This window comes from Topomyia yanbarensis, chromosome 2 (genome assembly GCF_030247195.1).
Source record: "Topomyia yanbarensis strain Yona2022 chromosome 2, ASM3024719v1, whole genome shotgun sequence".
Lineage (NCBI taxonomy): Eukaryota > Metazoa > Arthropoda > Insecta > Diptera > Culicidae > Topomyia > Topomyia yanbarensis.
In genome coordinates this window covers 241,969,980-241,990,459 of record NC_080671.1, presented here as the reverse complement: position 1 = coordinate 241,990,459, position 20,480 = coordinate 241,969,980, and the positions used below count along the sequence as shown (strand labels likewise).

The 20,480-nt window shown below is 37.4% G+C and overlaps 1 protein-coding gene across 5 annotated transcripts in view; it reads left to right on the top strand.

The window, feature by feature from the left end:
• Nucleotides 1-1,667: 1,667 nt before the first annotated feature.
• LOC131682998 (conserved oligomeric Golgi complex subunit 7) overlaps nucleotides 1,668-20,480 on the top strand; it is a 615,369-nt gene continuing 596,556 nt past the window's right edge. For all 5 annotated transcript variants that reach the window (XR_009304312.1, XR_009304311.1, XR_009304310.1 and 2 more), the window contains exon 1: nucleotides 1,668-1,879. Coding sequence is in view for 1 of the 5 variants with exons in the window: in XM_058964821.1 (XP_058820804.1) it covers nucleotides 1,877-1,879 (3 nt within the window). In the remaining 4 variants the exon portion in view is untranslated. The remainder of the gene's footprint in view (nucleotides 1,880-20,480) is intronic.

The window sequence follows — 20,480 nt, the reverse complement described above, 5'->3', positions numbered from 1 at the left end:
TTAAATAAAACAACCTGCAGAATAAGTTCTTTTAACGTACTTTTGAGTTGTGCGTCGCTTTCGCACTTATTAGTGTTGTCAAAAACAAAAAGAGAGATTCGACTCAGTCGAGGTCTTCCGTGAAGGAAGGTACTTTTGAGTTGTTTGGAGTGAACTCAAAATTAGGTAAATTCAACTTAAATTTGAGTATAAAAAACCTATCAATGAGTTGTAATTTTTGCCGTGGTTAAATGGAAACTACCTTCAACACGGTTTACCTAATTTTAAGTTCCCCCACGATACCACGAGATTGAGTCAAAGGAACTCAATTTTAGGTAGTTTTTCGTTTCCGTGTATCGCTCTGCCAATTTTAACCAAGATGGGAGAAAGCTAGGAACATTTGACACTTTTGAGTGTATTAGTTTAATACTTGCAAAATTAAGCATGGCGGTCGGGCCCCTTGAAGTGAACCTAAGAGAAGACAATCGCGTAGCCAATTTGATCCAGTCCTAACCTCAATATTGAACAAGCTTTTGATTGGTCGTTTTGCCAGCCAAGAGCGTTCATAATATTTTCAAACGGGATGAAAAACAGTGCTGCTGAATTTATTTTGGCTACTTTTCATACCCATGAACATTTTATGCAAATTGAATAAATACCCTGAATGACGATATAACTACGTGTAAAGTTAAGAGAGACACGAATAAACATAAAATTCAATTTTTAAATGCAGCTAGTATTGTTAATTTTTGACAGAGCTTGATATTTGAGATACAATTATTTTCAGCAATTGTGAAAAACTTGCAAATGGAATTTGGCAACGATGGATGCTTGTTGTCTTTGGAATTACGACAGGGACTGGTAGATAAAATTAAGAAGAGCAAGAAGCTTGTTATCGTCTCTTCTCTTAGAAGTGAACGAACTGATTCTTTGGCACACGATGAAAAGTGAGAAAAGGCCGAGCTTCACCTCGGATCTACCTATTAGAACACTTAGGGACACTTTTTACTTCGAAAAAACCGATTAAATTAACTATGACCGAACCGAAAGAAAACTTATGGCAACAGAAAGGCCTCTTGTTTTTTCGACTTCATCAAAGAAAAATGACAACCGCACTCACACACAGAAAAAAATGTGCACACCTATATCAGTCTTGAATTTTAACCATGCTCCAGAGTACACGGTTAAATAAAACAACCTGCAGAATAAGTTCTTTTAACTTATTTTTGAGTTGTGCGTCGCTTTCGCACTTATTAGTGTTGTAAAAACAAAACGAGATATTCGACTCAGTCGAGGTCTTCCGTGGAGGAAGGTACTTTTGAGTTGTTTGGGTTATACTCAAAATTAGGTAAATTCAACTTAAATTTGAGTATAAAAAACCTATCAATGAGTTGTAATTTTTGCCGTGGGTAAATGGAAACTACCTTCAACACGGTTTACCTAATTTCAACTTCCCTCACTGAGACGTCCAAAAAATTGTTTCAAAATCGTTCAACACGGGTCCAACGATGGACGTTTGTTGAACGGTTATTTGGACGTTGTCCAAATTGGTCCAACGAACGTCCTTCATTGGACGATTTTGAAACCAACCGTTCTTAGAGGGCCCCTACGATACCACGAGATTGAGTCAAAGGAACTCATTTTTAGGTAGTTTTTCGTTTCCGTGTAGGGTTATTTTGCAAATAACTTTCGATGTGTCAGATTTTAGCTAAAAGTTAAAAATTTCACCAAATGGTTCACAGCCTCAATAGGTTTTGTGTTTAGTCAAAAGGTTGTGTTTTTATCGCGAGATGCGATATCATTCAGCACAGTTTATTTTAGACGAGAATATAGTGTTGCTCGGCAAAACAAGCTTTAAAAAATATATCTCCGCTTAAAATTTTGTAACATCTTAAGAATGGTAAGTACATGCACAATAACGCCTGTTTAAAAAAACCTGTTTTAATCCACCTAGAGGTGCAATTGTGCCTTTCTCATTTCTCCAAACTATGATTTAATAGCTGGTTCGTACAATATAACATTATGGAAATGTCTTTCATTCTTATTACACTTGGTAAGTATATATAAGAGCACCTTTTTGCATTCATCGCGGTATCGGTTTGAATCGGAGTTTTCTATGTAATCGCACTCCACAACCCGTAACTCCGGAGCCGAGACTAAGTTGATCAAATCGGTCTATCCATTTTCGAGAAACCAATATAACCGTTATTCTGAATTTGGATGCTTCCGGATCCGTCGATGGTGGCCAGTGTGTCCAAAGAGACTTTGAATGACTGTTAGTGACCTAGATCTACAATTCAACAGTTGCACACTTCATTTAAATTACTGGGTACAGTAAAATTTTGCTGGGGTTTTGAACAGCAACCCGTTCGGTAATCAATTCAGTAAAACAATTTGGTACCGAACTCTCCGCAATCCGTTCTATCCAAACGTCAAAAAACACCGGTCAGTCAGCAGTTTCCTCGGAAAATGGCGACTTGACAGATGATTTGCTGTAAGTTTTTGACGAGGTTCGGTAACGTTGGTACAATTTTGCCGAACAATCAGTCAGTATTTTACTGGATAATGTTTATGTACCGAAAAAAACAGAAGAGCTGTTAAATTCAGTGAAAAATATTGCGGGAGTCAGTAAATTATTCGAAAACTTACTGAAAATAGCTAAAAAATGAAAACTATTCCGCGAATTTTTAAACAATTTGCTGACAGCTCCTTAAAAATATCACTTTACTAAGCAAGTCGTCAAAAGAAATTGCTGAACGAGTTTGGGTTGGGTTAGTGTGTGTGTTTACATTTTGGAAAAAATTCACCTTTTTACATTCATCGCAGAATTCGTTAGAATCGGGATTTGCTGCGTGATCGTACGTATCACCACCGCCGTGAATTCCCCCCTACAGTAAGTTGACCCACCAAGCGAAGACACCAACCACAAAGCGGAGAAAAATACCCACGACAATGCGCCACCTAGCGGTGAACACTGCAACCACCGCACAGTGATGCCGCGATGGCAAAAACCCCCAAAAATTTTTTATTTAATTCATATGCCATATTATTTTTTCCCAATTCTACGGCACTTCAGACATCATACTTCCAATTTTCTTGATTATCGTATGACAAATAAGCTCTCCAGAGCATTTTGAACTAGGGGTGTTGAAAGATGTTTTTCATTCCTTTCAAGGAAAACATATGGCGCTATAATGCAATAATACAACTAGGTTTTTAAATAGGAAGGAAAAGGCAGAAACGGATCACTCCAACTTTAATTTGTGGCAATTTTTGTGTACTTTAAGGAAATCTTAGTGCGATCTTGCGCAAATCTGCGACAAAAGAGTTATGATTAATTTTTTCACCGTTGACTGTAGAAAGTACGCAAGGGCTAGGTATCAAGTGGTATGAAGTTGATAATCGCAAAAAAATTTTTGATTTCCAGAAAATAATCCAAGCTGATCTCAAATTTTGATGTCTTATTTTGATTATTAAGAACTATTATGAAATAAACCGTCAAATGTTAAAAGTGATATTTTGATCATTTTGCACTTGGCCCATAACAGTACTTCTCACATTAGCCAGGCCAACTAACGAATAAAATGGGTTTTTGGTATCGACAATGTTCAATTTAACAATTAATTTATTAATATGTTGGTTTCCACCCTAGAATATTTTTTTTTCGTTCAAATGTTTTTTTTTTCAAGACATAGTTTTTAAAATGGCGTATCAAAACAATTTAAGAACATTGTGCATTATAAAAGAAAGTTTGATCTAAATGACGAATGAGTAAATATCGTTGCATAGTAAGTGGTAATTATTGACAAAATACACCAAAAAAACACCATTTATTGCACCTAGCAGTGAGAATGAATGAAGTGAATAAAATGAACAATAAAATGTAATGAATTACATGAATATAATGAACGAAATAAAAGAATAGAATAAAATAAATACAATTAAATGAATAAAATAAACAAATTCTGGTTGGGCGATTTCAAAAAATATTTTTTTTGTTTTACATATTTGTAATCTATACCTATATAATAATCTATAAAAAACCGATTAAATCGTAAGTTTCAATAATAATATTCTATTTAAACTTTTATTTTATTATGCGTTTTCTATAAAGTCGTGTTTTCGTTTGTGTAGGCATGTTCCGTTCTAAAATTTTTAGTATATCGTGTGTTTACGAGTTTTGATTTGAAAAGTGTTACTATGGCCAGACACGAGCTATTTGGGATTCTAGGTAAAAGAAACAGTTATTTTTTTTGATCAGCGAAATTAAAAAAACCGCAATAAATACATCCTGGAAAACGATGCTCGAAATTCGACCTCACGGCTAGAAGACAGGGAAATGAATAGCATATAAATATAAGGAGTAGAACCAACCAAATGAATTTACGAATAAAATTTATATAACAAATAAAATGAATTAATCGAATAAAATAATTAAAGTAAAAAGAACTAATGAAATGAATTAAGCAAATAAAATTAGCAATATGAACAAAATGAATAATATGAGGAAATTTAATAAAATTAATTAAATAAAACAAGGAAATTACATCAAAATAAATTAAAAAGAATAACACAAATAAATAAAATGATGGAAAAAATTAAAGAACAATTTAAATAAACAATGAAAAAAATAAACAAAATGATTAAAATGAATTCATAAGTGATAGGAATAAAAATGATTACATGAAGAAATTTCATAAAAACCAATAAATTTAAACATCATATAAAATTTCTGTTCTTGATCAAACGATTCAAATTAATAAAATACAAAAATGAATCTAATAAACAAAATGAGCAAAAATAACAAATAAAATTAGCAAATCATCAAAGTATATAGAATAAAATATAGTAAAGAATAAAGTCAAAAATAAATGCCTGTATTATATGTATAATCAATAAAAAATGAAAAATTAAAGATAATTTTTTTTGTCATAGTTTCAACAATCTCTAAATATGAGCAATAGGGCTACTTTTGACGAATTTCACGCCAACTCGAACAAATGTTGGCAGCACCCTCTCAGATTTTAATGAAACTTACTGTACATGAAAAGTTTGTCACAAAAAGCCACTTTGCATACTTTGTTTTTCCAAAAATGATCTAGACTGTCTTTTGAAAAGGGCCAAACTTTCTTTACCAACTTTTTTTTTCAAATGGTTATAGTCTAAAAATGACAAGTCCTAAAAAAATGTTGTAGGAGTGATTTTCATAAAATTTGTCAAATTTTTGAATAAAAATATTGAAAAAATTCTTCGTTGGCTCCTACACTGAAAAAAATCGATTTTAAAAATTTAAAGTCGATTTACAAAAATACCCATTTTTGATTTGGATGAAATTTATTTGAAAAGTTATTTGAATAAAAATTTTCCTTGTCCAAACTAAACTGACTTTTTTTCAGTGCATTTTTATCGAAAATTAAACCAATGAAAGTCATAATCATCTCAGATTCCATTTTCCCAGCTGCTAGTTGCCTGATACATGCAAAAAGTATCAGTAACGAACTTGGTATATATTCATAACAAACTTGAATAAAGACTGGAAGGCTGGAAGATTGGAAGATCAGAAGACTGGAAGATTGGAAGACTGGAAGATTGGAAGACTGGAAGACTGGAAGACTAGAAGACTAGAAGACTGCAGTTCATTTGTTCCTCTCAAAACTAATAAATTTCTAAAATTTATTTTATGTCTGATGGAGCAGTAGCACAATACAAAAATAAGAAAAACTTCGCAAGCTTGTGTAGATTCCAATCAAAGTATGAGTTAAGCGCAGAATGGCATTTTGTTGCAGCATCCCATGGAAAAGGACCCTGTGATGCTATTGGTTGTACTCTCAAGCGAATGGCAAAAACATCCTGTCTTGCTCGCGGCTATGGAGATACCATAACAACTCGCCGAGAGTTATATAACTGAGCAGTTGAACAAACTGATAAAAATATCACAAAATTAATGTTCTGCTACATATTCACAACAAAATGTCAAAAGAATTCGAAGAGCTGTACAATAACTCCAAAACAATATCTGGTACTCAAAAATTCCACAGTTTTGTGCCTATTCCTAGTGGCGAAGTAGAAAAGGTTTTCTAATTCAAAAGATGAACCAAAAATATTTTCCTTGTAAAAAAATAGTACAAAATAGCATGCTTGAAGATAATTCTAAGACAAATGTTATATATAAAATTCAATACATAATGTTGTGGTGGTTTTTTTCTTTCTCTGATTCTTCCTCAGCACTAAACAAGAAAATAAAGAAGTAATAATGAAATATTCGATTAATGACGTAAACTCTTTTTAATGGGATTCTTGATTAAGGAGTTGCATACCTTTTAATGATAAAAATGTCAAGAAAATTGGAATTTATGTAAATGAATAAAGCAATTATTTCATTACATCAAACTTATAATATTTTGGTAGTACACTTTTCAGTGAAATAAACAAGCATACGTTTATAAAAATATTTTGATAATTGGTGGAGTTATGGCTTTTCCCGAAAACCGTTTTTATTTAAGAGGTTTGCGGTGATCACGATTGAAGACCAATAGATCATCTAAAATCCCAAAACTCAAAAAATTCCATTAGTATATGAGTATTCCCCGTACCTTTACGATTAGTTTAATAAAAAATAACTTTTTCCTGCATTCGAGAACGTTTTTAGTAAAAAACGCCGTTTTAAGCTCTAAAAATTGTATTAAAAAATTCTTATCCATGAAACAAAAATTTATGAATGAAAAAAGAATCGTTAAGGTACGCGAAAAATTTATTACGATCAATTGAAAAAAATAAGAAAATTGATTCTGTAGTTTTTCGACAATCGTGATCGCGAAAAAACCATTTTTAGTAAAACTACATTTCGAGATAATCGAGTTTAAAATTTCAAATTACCACTGCTCTTGGTAGACGAAGCGCGCTTGGAAGCACTGAAACTTTCGATCTATTTCTCGGATCTCTATAAAAATATGGGAAAACATTCTCAAGGAGTTGTACTTTCAGATAAAGTAATAAAAAAAATTCGATCTTATGAAAAATGAAAAAGTACTTAACCCCTAAATAAAAATATGCTTTGTTGCTAATTTAGACAACATCTTCTCACAAACCAAGTTTTATTGGAGTCTGAGATGATTATGGCTTTCATTGATTTAGTTTTAGATAAAAATATACTGAAGAAAAAAATCAGTTCGGTCAAGGAAAAGTTTTTTTTTTATTAACTTTTTTCCTTAAAAGTGACAAACTTGAATTTTTGACGGTAAGTAGGGAATATAATTACCTATCTTGGAACAAAATTTCATCCAAATCAAAAATGTCATTTTTAGACTATAGCCTTTTGAAAAAAATTGGTAAAACAAGTTTTTTCAAAATACAGTCTAGATCATTTTTGGAAAAACATTGTATGCAAAGTGGCTTTTTGTGACAAAGTCTTTATGTACAGAAAATTTTATTAAAATACGAGAGGGTGCTGCCAGTTCTGAATACGATTTAGCGCAAAATTCGTCTTTTTGAAAGTTTGTTTACAAGTTTTTGGAAAAGTGGTTACATAAAGTACCAAAAAGCCTGCCGGTACTTCCATTCCATTCTTTTCCACATTCTTATTTTTATTTTATTTTATAATTTCATAGTTTGTTTATAATTTAATCATTTAAACTTGTCATTTACAAAAATAGCTCAATTATGTGTTTAATCCTAAACTAGCATATTTCTATTTGTTATTCCTATACAATAATTGAATCCAGAGGGAAATATCAATCGCATGAATGGCAGAGATACATTGTCCTTTCATTAAGTACATTTCGGCACTTTTTAAGTAACACTATTAGGAGTCTGTACAGAAATGGGATTAATACGAAATAATTTATCAAATTCATTATTTTTCTATTATTCAAAAGTGCTTGAAATGCTTGTTTGTACACGAATTTATCACAAAGAAAACGGTTAGTGATATAGGGATACTTTATTCAGAAACATTATGTTGTATTAAAATATTGTGAAAACTTATTTTTGGAGACTTTAATAGCGTAGCGTATTGGTAAATCGATTGCCTTGTACGCAGCGCACCTGGGTTCGGGTCCCGACCCCGCACATAGGGTTAGAAATTTTTCCTAAGAGATTTTTCTAACCCGAAGAGGCGAATGACCTTAAGGTTAAAACCTCTATAATTGAAATAAAAAAAAAAAAAAAAAAAAAAAAAATGCGATAAATTTGGAAGTCTATTCAAGGTAGAGAATTAATGTCTTCAAAAAAGATTGTTTAGATTGTAACTTTGCTGAGAATGAAAATTTTCTAATAACATTTTTACAGTCGGTAGTTTTGTTAAGTTTTTTTATGATTACTGACCGCTGAGAATTACGATTAATGCAATCAAAATTCGACATTTATATGAGCCAAAACGCAGACTGTTGCATTACAGTCAGATGATCATTTTATCAAAAATTGCTCGATAAATACATACTTTTACTATTTTACCTTAAGGATTTATATATGTTGTGCTTGGCCAAAAACCGAAAATAAATTTCATATATTTGTGAGTATCATATCCTCAATAGCGTTTGGTGAACTTTTCATGGCGAACTGAGCACTCTGAAGTTCATGGGGTATACATGGGTACAAGCTATATCACAGTGTATTTCCGGAGACCTGTTTCAAACTTTAAGTATTGTTGTGCCGTGTTTCAAATCAACGGGATCAAACAAATAATAGTCTTCTGTGCTCTACGTTCGGGTACGTTTTCATTGAAATGTGAATAAATTACACAACGTGATTATCTCGAGGCGACTTTTCGAAAAGTGACCGCGTGATGACTAAAATATTCTAAATACCGCTGAACCAATCGATCTGAAATTTTCAGAGACTGTTTATTATTACACAATTTCAATTTTAACCATTTACACTTGTCCAAATATGAAAGCTCCCAAAAACCCTTTTTTAAGAAAAGTCGTCATCATTCTCGAAAAAAAATATCTTCGCCAAATCCGTTTTTCGCCAAATCCCCATTTTTTATGGTTGGTAACTGTGTGATAAGGTGTAGGTGTCAAGAATATTACTATAATCTTTTATTAATTTTTAAAGCTTAGCCTAAGCTGATCTCGAATTTCAATAGTTTTTTTATTGCTTGGAACAGTTTTGAAATATGGCAAATGTTAAAAGTGATGGTTTCGATAATTTTAAATATGGTACACAATTATTCTTATTTCGCGATTCGTTTTTTAGCCAAATAAAACTAATTTTTGTGACAATAATGTTCAATATATAATGAATTTCTTGCATATCTTGAATATCTTGATTTATACCCTGTAATATCTTTTCGTCAAAATATATTAATAGTTTAATTGCTTTGAAGTCTGTACGAATAAATATTACGAAAAAATATTTTTTGTGGGAAGTTACAATTTCCTGTCTATATTAAATCGAATAATTGCTAATCTCACATTCAGGCAGATTCGCCACTCACTTATAGAATTCGTTCTCTCTACAAGGAACTTGAACTATTTCAGAGCGATCCAAAGATTTAAAGTTCGACAACAAGTTATCGCAGGGTTCTGCAAAATTAAAATATCTGCATTTATTGAAAATTGGGGTACCTTTTTTCTGCAACCAACCAGTTTGAAATTATTCACTGATTGTTTAAAAAAATCATATATATTTCGATTTTATTAATTTTTCCATTCGATTAACAAAGAAGTTACGGTTAGTTAATAATATCGGGTTATTACTGTACTGCATTAATATTTATGAAAGATTGATTCCTAATTATTCAAAAAAATTCCACAGCTATTTGTTTTGGTGAGTTTCGTATCGTTATCGACTACCGGAATTAAAATGTCTGATTGCCACAGATAGCGATTATTGCATCGAAAATGCAACATCCATTTTCATAAAGAGATCATGCGTTTAATTGTTTGCTCATTCAGCATGATTAAAATCATACATTTCTCGAATAAGATTATGTTGGAAATCGATTCAGAGACCTGAAATCATGGAAAAAAGTTATCAAATAAATGTTTTTGTACACCTTTGGGGTTATTGCCAACTTCTGTATGGAGTGGAATCACTGTGCACCGCGGAAATGCCCCCTACACCTAAGGATGGTATGCACTAAAATTTTAATATAGTTGTATTTAATAATTATTGAATAATCTGAACAAAATTTAATTTAAAACAAATGACATAATCCGAATACTCCTGTTTACGCCGGGATCTGGCCGATACTCAAGCCCGGGAAACAGTGAAACACAGGGCGGACGAACAGCACCCAAACAGGAAAACTAAACAAACTGGGCTGGCCCCGCACAGGCCAGCAAAAGGGCGTTCTTTTCCGCCTTCTTCGGACCTTTCCAGTCCACACAACACCAGAAAGTCGCTTACAACATAACATTTATTTACACTATTTACATAATTGTTATATTTAATTCCACTGCTTCAAATTAATTCTAAGTCCCGGTCTGTGGGGAAGCGGTCGTGCGACGTATGCACGGCGAGCGCGACGCACAGTAAGTTGTGCTGGACTGTGTTGTTCGGCGATAAACTTTGTACTACTCGTCCGGTCCCACAGGCATGGTATGGGCTGACGGGTAAAAGATGATGATCGCCCCGAGTGTGTGCGATCCTCTTCAGTCGGTGCTGCTACGGCAACGAATTTGCGTAGAAACCACCGGACTGCAAAAGTCATTGTTGGAAAGACCAGCAGCAATCAGCTGAACAGCAATGATATTAGCTTGCCTTCGTTTTACGTGTGTGCCAGCTGACCGAAATTGGAGAAGAAATTCATCTGTGCCACGGGTGGGAAATTATTCGATTTGGCACACTGTCAGCTGGTGTCGATTTTAGCGGTCAAAATAATTTTCCGATACTATGTTCACTTCGGCGTGAACATTCTCCCCGCCTTGAATTATCAAGGAAATTCAATCAGTAGTTGTTTAGGCCAGTGAGATGGGCCGAACTACGATAGAGTTGGTAGTGTTGACGATTCCGCTAGTTGGTATGGAGTAGCGGTGTAGCTGTGATGACGATCGTATAGTCTTTTTCTTGCGATGACGTAGTACGGGCCGGAAACTGTCCGGAGATAGTGTTGCTAGGTGATGGTGACTCGTCGACGGCGATCACAGAAAACATCTGTGCGGTCCAGTCTGCTACTGGAGTGGTGATCCCGTGACGTCACAAACGTTCGTGGTGATGGTAAGTGATTTCATACCGATATTCTGTCGGGATGATGCTCATAGACGGTGTAGTCCGATATTCTGTCGGATTGGTGATCGTAGAGCTTCGTTGATGTAGCGATGAGTGCACCTACGATCATGATAAAACGGTCCGAAATTCTGTCCGGATAGATGTGCGTACAGACTATAGTGCGGTGGGTAACGATCACGATGAATACTGAAATATAAGAAATCTGTACGCAAACATCGTTGCTGTTGAGCGAAAAAAGGGTACTTAACTATTGTCAAGTCACAGCCGGGGGGTTCCGAGAACCCGCCCGGCGAGGCTTGTGCTCTTTACAGATGCTTCAGGAACTGCTCGATTCCCCCGAGCTTGGGCCAGGATCTCGTCTGGCGACTCTATGCCCTGAGTGAGGGCCGGGATCTCGTCCGGCGGGTGTGTTTGCTGCTATGGCTTCGTTGATGGTGGTGACAAAACGGCTTCGTCGTATCTTACTGCGTGTAGTGATGCGATGTGATCAACTTTGTGGTGCAATCCGTACATCCGTGGACGGATTACACGCAAAAAGATGGATTCCTCCGGTCCAACCACAAGGAGTGCGTTGAGGAACAGAATCCCACGGAAAGTTGATCCAGTATCGGGTAAGCTGACGGATGACGTGAAGAATTTGGCGAATGTCACCTTCCGGTTGCATGATTTCTGGCGAATACGCAATCATAATTCCACCAAATCGCCCTTTGGTGGGACCAGAAAACACCAACGGTGAAATATGAAGCACTTGGTTGCTTCCCAGGTCGGAAAGTGACTCGACATCCGTGTGTGGTTGTGTGTGTGTGAGAATCGTCCTTCGGTCGTCTTTGACGGGAAAAGTGAAGCCAATTGCTTCCAGGAAGTACGAATCGTGCGTGTGTGCGGGTTGACGTTGTGCGCATTTTGGCCACCAGAGATCCTTAATGTGCCTAGTGTGCGTGTACGGGGTACGATACAGCTCTAATGCCGGTAGAGCAAATCTAGTGCAGGCTTATGTAGGGAAAACACGATCACGCGCCGTTTCGAGTGTCTGTTGGCGACACATACGAAGAACGTCGTTCTGTGCTGCACTAGATGAAGCGGCCGTCGGTTTGCCGCGAATTGATGACGTGGGATTTGGCATCTGATGCCACACTATGGCTCGTTTCGAGTGTGAATCGGGCTGGTAGTCTTCGTCGTAGGGTGCTCACTAATATGTGATGACGTAAATGGCTCACAACGGTGCTCGTCCCGAAGAATCGCAGCGAAAGCGGGACGTGTTGTGGCCACGAATCGGTCCTGCTTGGACCTACTGTTACAGCGCGGTCGGTGTGTAACTTTCGCGAATTGTGTTTCCTCGTCAACGGCAAGAAAAAAGACTACCAGACGCACCGATTTATTCACACACATGAATGGAACTGCACTCACCCATTTCCGTCGATGATGCGATGGAAAACGCGTCCTACAGCTGACAGATTTGTTGCATAGCTCTCCAGCTGGCCACCGATTCTCCAAATCAGCAGCGAAAGTAATCTCGATCCGCGTCTTCGCAGTATTGGAAAATGGGTGCAGTCTCCATTGCAGTTTCTCCCACAGACCGGGTCGATCGCGATGGCGCTCGCGAAAACAAAAGCGCGATCGTTGCGCGCGTTTTGCAGCGGACCGCTTGGCTTGCGGTAAATGAAGCGCCATCCTGCGGACTTGAGGATCTATCCGGCTCGAAGGACCATGTTTACGCCGGGATCTGGCCGATACTCAAGCCCGGGAACCAGTGAAACACGACACACAGAGCGGATGAACAGCACCCAAACAGGGAAACTAAACTAACTCGGCTGGCCCCGCACAGGCCAGCAAAAGGGCGTTCTTTTCCGCCTTCTGCAATCACTTTTAGCCCGCGCAACACTAAAAGTCTATGTTCTAGAACAAGCAACATTTATTTACAACTATGTACATGATTGTTATATTTAATTCCACTGCTTCAAATTAATTCTAAGTCCCGGTCTGTGGGGAAGCGGTCGTGCGACGTATGCACGGCGAGCGCGACGCACAGTAAGTTGTGCTGGACTGTGTTGTTCGGCGATAAACTTTGTACTACTCGTCCGGTCCCACAGGCATGGTATGGGCTGACGGGTAAAAGATGATGATCGCCCCGAGTGTGTGCGATCCTCTTCAGTCGGTGCTGCTACGGCAACGAATTTGCGTAGAAACCACCGGACTGCAAAAGTCATTGTTGGAAAGACCAGCAGCAATCAGCTGAACAGCAATGATATTAGCTTGCCTTCGTTTTACGTGTGTGCCAGCTGACCGAAATTGGAGAAGAAATTCATCTGTGCCACGGGTGGGAAATTATTCGATTTGGCACACTGTCAGCTGGTGTCGATTTTAGCGGTCAAAATAATTTTCCGATACTATGTTCACTTCGGCGTGAACAACTCCAATAATGTACAAAAGATGCAAAGTCCCAGATAGCAGGCTGAACCGAGTAATAAACAGTTTTTTAAATAGATTTTGAAGTACATTTTACATGTTGGTGATGTAAAGTTATTGTAGGAAGTGGGTGAGCACTACAACCACCGCGGAAATGCCCCCTAGATCTAAAGATAGCTTGCAGTAAAATATTAATAGAGTTGTATGTATTTAATAATTATTGAACAATCTTAACAAAATACACCTAGGGATGGTTTGCAATAAAGTTTTAATAGATTTGTATGTATTTAATGATTATTGTTCAATCTGAACAAAATAAAATTTTAAACGAATGACATCATCCGAATACTCTAATAATGTATAGGAGATGCAAAGTCCCAGACAGCAGACTGAACAGAGCAATTGTTTTTTTTATAAATATATTTTGCAGTACATTTCACATGTCAGTGATGAAAGGGAAAGCCTCTTAGATTAGCAAAGTATTTCGGATAATTATTGGCACTCTGATGTTATGATGCTCTCTGTGCCATCTACTTGGGAGTTACAATCGTTCTGGCTTTTAAGTTATTGTAGAAAGGTATGTGTCGTAATCTAGTTCTACGATGCCAGGAAAATGTTAAGAGATTTCTACTATGAATGAAGGAAAGAAGAATACACTAAATTTGAACGTTAATAGCTTTAAAAAGACCGTCCCTAAGGAGATAAGTATTTATCATTGCATGGGTATCTGGAATAATGTAATATCTATTCCAGTGACCATTGGCTACTACGTGGTTTCGGAAGAAGTAAGTCGAGCTAGAAGCTCATAGGATTGATTGAGTAGGACATCATACAGCCAAGTGCCAACAAGCGGTATGAGCCAAGTTATAAGCTCATAGGTTTGATTGAGTAGGACATCATACAGCCTTGTGATATTTTCATAAATTTTTAAATTAGAAAAAAAATGTTTTAGGGTCGGAGATGAGACCCTCTGGAATCAGATCATACCTGTTCCGGGGACCTTTAGCTACAACGTGGCAAAATATTAAGTGCCAACAAGCGGTCTGAGCCAAGTTATAAGCTCATAGGTTTGATTGAGTAGGACATCATACAGCCTTGTGATATTTTCATAAATTTTTAAATTTAAAAAAAAATGTTCTAGGGTCGGAGATGAGACCCTCTGGAATCAGGTCATACCTGTTCCGGGGACCTTTAGCTATAACGTGCCCAAATATCAAGTGCCAACAAACGGTCTGAGCCAAGTTATAAGCTCATAGGTTTGATTGAGTAGGAAATCATACAGCCTTGTGATATTTTCATAAATTTTTAAATTTGTAAAAAATTGTTCTAGGGTCGGAGATAAGACCCTCTGGAATCAGGTCATACCTGTTCCGGGGACCTTTAGCTACAACGTGGCCAAATATCAAGTGCCAACAAGCGGTCTGAGCCAAGTTATAAGCTCATAGGTTTGATTGAGTAGGATATCATACAGCCTTGTGATATTTTCATAAATTTTTAAATTTGAAAAAAATTGTTCTAGGGTCGGAGATAAGACCCTCTGGAATCAGGTCATACCTGTTCCGGGGACCTTTAGCTACGACGTGGCCAAATATCAAGTGCCAACAAGCGGTCTGAGCCAAGTTATAAGCTCATAGGTTTGATTGAGTAGGATATCATACAGCCTTGTGATATTTTCATTAATTTTTAAATTTGAAAAAAATTGTTCTAGGGTCGGAGATGAGACCCTCTGGAATCAGGTCATACCTGTTCCGGGGACCTTTAGCTACAACGTGGCCAAATATCAAGTGCCAACAAGCGGTCTGAGCCAAGTTATAAGCTCATAGGTTTGATTGAGTAGGATATCATACAGCCTTGTGATATTTTCATAAATTTTTAAATTTGAAAAAAATTGTTCTAGGGTCGGAGATGAGACCCTCTGGAATCAGGTCATACCTGTTCCGGGGACCTTTAGCTACAACGTGACCAAATATCAAGTGCCAACAAGCGGTCTGAGCCAAGTTATAAGCTCATAGGTTTGATTGAGTAGGATATCATACAGCCTTGTGATATTTTCATAAATTTTTAAATTTGAAAAAAATTGTTCTAGGGTCGGAGATAAGACCCTCTGGAATCAGGTCATACCTGTTCCGGGGACCTTTAGCTACGACGTGGCCAAATATCAAGTGCCAACAAGCGGTCTGAGCCAAGTTATAAGCTCATAGGTTTGATTGAGTAGGATATCATACAGCCTTGTGATATTTTCATTAATTTTTAAATTTGAAAAAAATTGTTCTAGGGTCGGAGATGAGACCCTCTGGAATCAGGTCATACCTGTTCCGGGGACCTTTAGCTACAACGTGGCCAAATATCAAGTGCCAACAAGCGGTCTGAGCCAAGTTATAAGCTCATAGGTTTGATTGAGTAGGATATCATACAGCCTTGTGATATTTTCATAAATTTTTAAATTTGAAAAAAATTGTTCTAGGGTCGGAGATGAGACCCTCTGGAATCAGGTCATACCTGTTCCGGGGACCTTTAGCTACAACGTGGCCAAATATCAAGTGCCAACAAGCGGTCTGAGCCAAGTTATAAGCTCATAGGTTTGATTGAGTAGGACATCATACAGCCTTGTGATATTTTCATAAATTTTTAAATTTGAAAAAAAATGTTCTAGGGTCGGAGATGAGACCCTCTGAAATCAGGTCACACCTGTTTCGGAGACCTTTAGCTACAACGTGGCCAAATATTAAGTGCCAACAAGCGGTCTGAGCCAAGTTATAAGCTCATAGGTTTGATTGAGTAGGATATCATACAGCCTTGTGATATTTTCATAAATTCTTTAATTTGAAAAAAAATTGTTCTAGGGTCGGAGATAAGACCCTCTGGAATCAGGTCATACCTGTTCCGGGGACCTTTAGCTACAACGTGGCCAAATATCAAGTGCCAACAAGCGGTCTGAGCCCAGTTATACGCTCATAGGTTTGATTGAGTAGGATATCATACAGCCTTGTGATATTTTCATAAATTTTTAAATTTGAAAAAAATTGTTCTAGGGTCGGAGATGAGACCCTCTGGAATCAGGTCATACCTGTTCCGGGGACCTTTAGCTATAACGTGGCCAAATATCAAGTGCCAACATGCGGTCTGAGCCAAGTTATAAGCTCATAGGTTTGATTGAGTAGGATATCATACAGCCTTGTGATATTTTCATAAATTTTTAAATTTGAAAAAAATTGTTCTAGGGTCGGAGATAAGACCCTCTGGAATCAGGTCATACCTGTTCCGGGGACCTTTAGCTACAACGTGGCCAAATATCAAGTGCCAACAAGCGGTCTGAGCCAAGTTATAAGCTCATAGGTTTGATTGAGTAGGATATCATACAGCCTTGTGATATTTTCATAAATTTTTAAATTTGAAAAAAATTGTTCTAGGGTCGGAGATAAGACCCTCTGGAATCAGGTCATACCTGTTCCGGGGACCTTTAGCTACAACGTGGCCAAATATCAAGTGCCAACAAGCGGTCTGAGCCAAGTTATAAGCTCATAGGTTTGATTGAGTAGGATATCATACAGCCTTGTGATATTTTCATTAATTTTTAAATTTGAAAAAAATTGTTCTAGGGTCGGAGATGAGACCCTCTGGAATCAGGTCATACCTGTTCCGGGGACCTTTAGCTACAACGTGGCCAAATATCAAGTGCCAACAAGCGGTCTGAGCCAAGTTATAAGCTCATAGGTTTGATTGAGTAGGATATCATACAGCCTTGTGATATTTTCATAAATTTTTAAATTTGAAAAAAATTGTTCTAGGGTCGGAGATGAGACCCTCTGGAATCAGGTCATACCTGTTCCGGGGACCTTTAGCTACAACGTGGCCAAATATCAAGTGCCAACAAGCGGTCTGAGCTAAGTTATTAGCTCATAGGTTTGATTGAGTAGGACATCATACAGCCTTGTGATATTTTCATAAATTTTTAAATTTAAAAAAAAATGTTCTAGGGTCGGAGATGAGACCCTCTGAAATCAGGTCACACCTGTTTCGGAGACCTTTAGCTACAACGTGGCCAAATATCAAGTGCCAACAAGCGGTCTGAGCCAAGTTATAAGCTCATAGGTTTGATTGAGTAGGATATCATACAGCCTTGTGATATTTTCATAAATTTTTAAATTTGAAAAAAATTGTTCTAGGGTCGGAGATAAGACCCTCTGGAATCAGGTCATACCTGTTCCGGGGACCTTTAGCTACAACGTGGCCAAATATCAAGTGCCAACAAGCAGTCTGAGCCAAGTTATAAGCTCATAGGTTTGATTGAGTAGGATATCGTACAGCCTTGTGATATTTTCATAAATTTTTAAATTTGAAAAAAAATTGTTCTAGGGTCGGAGATGAGACCCTCTGGAATCAGGTCATACCTGTTCCGGGGACCTTTAGCTACAACGTGGCCAAATATCAATGACCAACAAGCGGTCTGAGCCAAGTTATAAGCTCATAGGTTTGATTGAGTAGGATATCGTACAGCCTTGTGATATTTTCATAAATTTTTAAATTTGAAAAAAATTGTTCTAGGGTCGGAGATAAGACCCTCTGGAATCAGGTCATACCTGTTCCGGGGACCTTTAGCTACAACGTAGCCAAATATCAAGTGCCAACAAGCGGTCTGAGCCAAGTTATAAGCTCATAGGTTTGATTGAGTAGGATATCATAAAGCCTTGTGATATTTTCATAAATTTTTAAATTTGAAAAAAATTGTTCTAGGGTCGGAGATGAGACCCTCTGGAATCAGGTCATACCTGTTCCGGGGACCTTTAGCTATAACGTGGCCAAATATCAAGTGCCAACAAGCGGTCTGAGCCAAGTTATAAGCTCCTACGTTTGATTGAGTAGGATATCATTCAGCCTTGTGATATTTTCATAAATTTTTAAATTTGAAAAAAATTGTTCTAGGGTCGGAGATGAGACCCTCTGGAATCAGGTCATACCTGTTCCGGAGACCTTTAGCTACAACGTGGCCAAATATAAAGTGCCAACAAGCGGTCTGAGCCAAGTTATAAGCTCATAGGTTTGATTGAGTAGGATATCATACAGCCTTGTGATATTTTCATAAATTTTTAAATTTGAAAAAAATTGTTCTAGGGTCGGAGATGAGACCCTCTGGAATCAGGTCACACCTGTTCCGGGGACCTTTAGCTATAACGTGGCCAAATATCAAGTGCCAACAAGCGGTCTGAGCCAAGTTATAAGCTCATAGGTTTGATTGAGTAGGACATCATACAGCCTTGTGATATTTTCATAAATTTTTAAATTTGAAAAAAATTGTTCTAGGGTCGGAGATGAGACCCTCTGGAATCAGGTCATACCTGTTCCGGGGACCTTTAGCTACAACGCGGCCAATTATCAAGTGCCAATAAGCGGTTTGAGCCAAGTTATAAACTCATAGGTTTGATTGAGTAGGACATCATACAGCCTTGTGATATTTTCATAAATTTTTAAATTTGAAAAAAATTGTTCTAGGGTCGGAGATGAGACCCTCTGGAATCAGGTCATATCTGTTCCGGGGACCTTTAGCTACAACGTGGCCAAATATCAAGTGCCAACAAGCGGTCTGAGCCAAGTTATAAGCTCATAGGTTTGATTGAGTAGGATATCATACAGCCTTGTGATATTTTCATAAATTTTTAAATTTGAAAAAAATTGTTCTAGGGTCGGAGATGAGACCCTCTGGAATCAGATCATACCTGTTTCGGGGACCTTTAGCTACAACGTGGCCAAATATCAAGTGCCAACAAGCGGTCTGAGCCAAGTTATAAGCTCATAGGTTTGATTGAGTAGGATATCATACAGCCTTGTGATATTTTCATAAATTTTTAAATTTGAAAAAAATTGTTCTAGGGTCGGAGATGAGACCCTCTGGAATCAGGTCATACCTATTTTGGGGACCTTTAGCTACACCGTGGCCAAATATCATGTTCCAAGAAGCGGTCCGAGCCAAGTTATAAGCTCATGGGTTTGATTGAGTAGGAAATCATACAGCCTTGTGATATTTTCATAAATTTTTAAATTTGAAAAAAATTGTGCTAGGGTCGGAGATGAGACCCTCTGGAATCAGGTCATACCTGTTCCGGGGACCTTTAGCTACAACGTGGCCAAATATCAATTTCCAAGAAGCGGTCCGACCCAAGTTATAAGCTCATACGTTTGATTGAGTAGGTAATAAGGTAAACTCTCCCTGAGAAATCTGCCTCACGAATGGCAATTTCCCCTTTTGAAGTAGAATACTTCTAACGTTTCAATAAGGGGTCCCGTTTCAAAAATTTCAGTTGAGAAATTTTCCCAGGTTTGAAATGCGAATATCTTCCGTTCTACTGATCGAAATCGCAATATTTTTGCACTATTTGATCGGAAATTCGTGCACGTATTTCGTATTAAATTTCGGAGTTAGTGCGACTACTATAAATAAACCAAAAGAAGGATTTTTAGAAAATCCTTCGAAAACAGCGATGAAAATGCGCAATTTGCAAGCACATCTCACGCAGAGCCTTCAAAAAAGAGTATGTAAGCGTTTCATTACATAAAGGAATGTTATATATACAGGTCACGCGAGCTTGTTTTGTATCAGGGGGTGCTCGCTCGTCATGCAACATGCTCGTCCGGACGGTACAATGACCGGTATCATGTTTGCGTTCCCGTACCAAGCGTCATCGCAAGGTCCTTCGTGATAAAATCCAGGGAATCACCAAATCCGCCATTCGGCGTCTGGCTCGTCGTGGTGGTGTAAAATGCATCTCCGATTTAATCCACGAATGCTGATGGTGTGCAGGACATTGTCATCCGAGATGCCGTGACCTACACTGAACACGCCAAGCACAAAACCTCAATGAATGTCGTCTATACTCTGAAGCGGCAGGGACGCACTTTGTATGGATTTGGAAGCTGAAAAGGTAGAA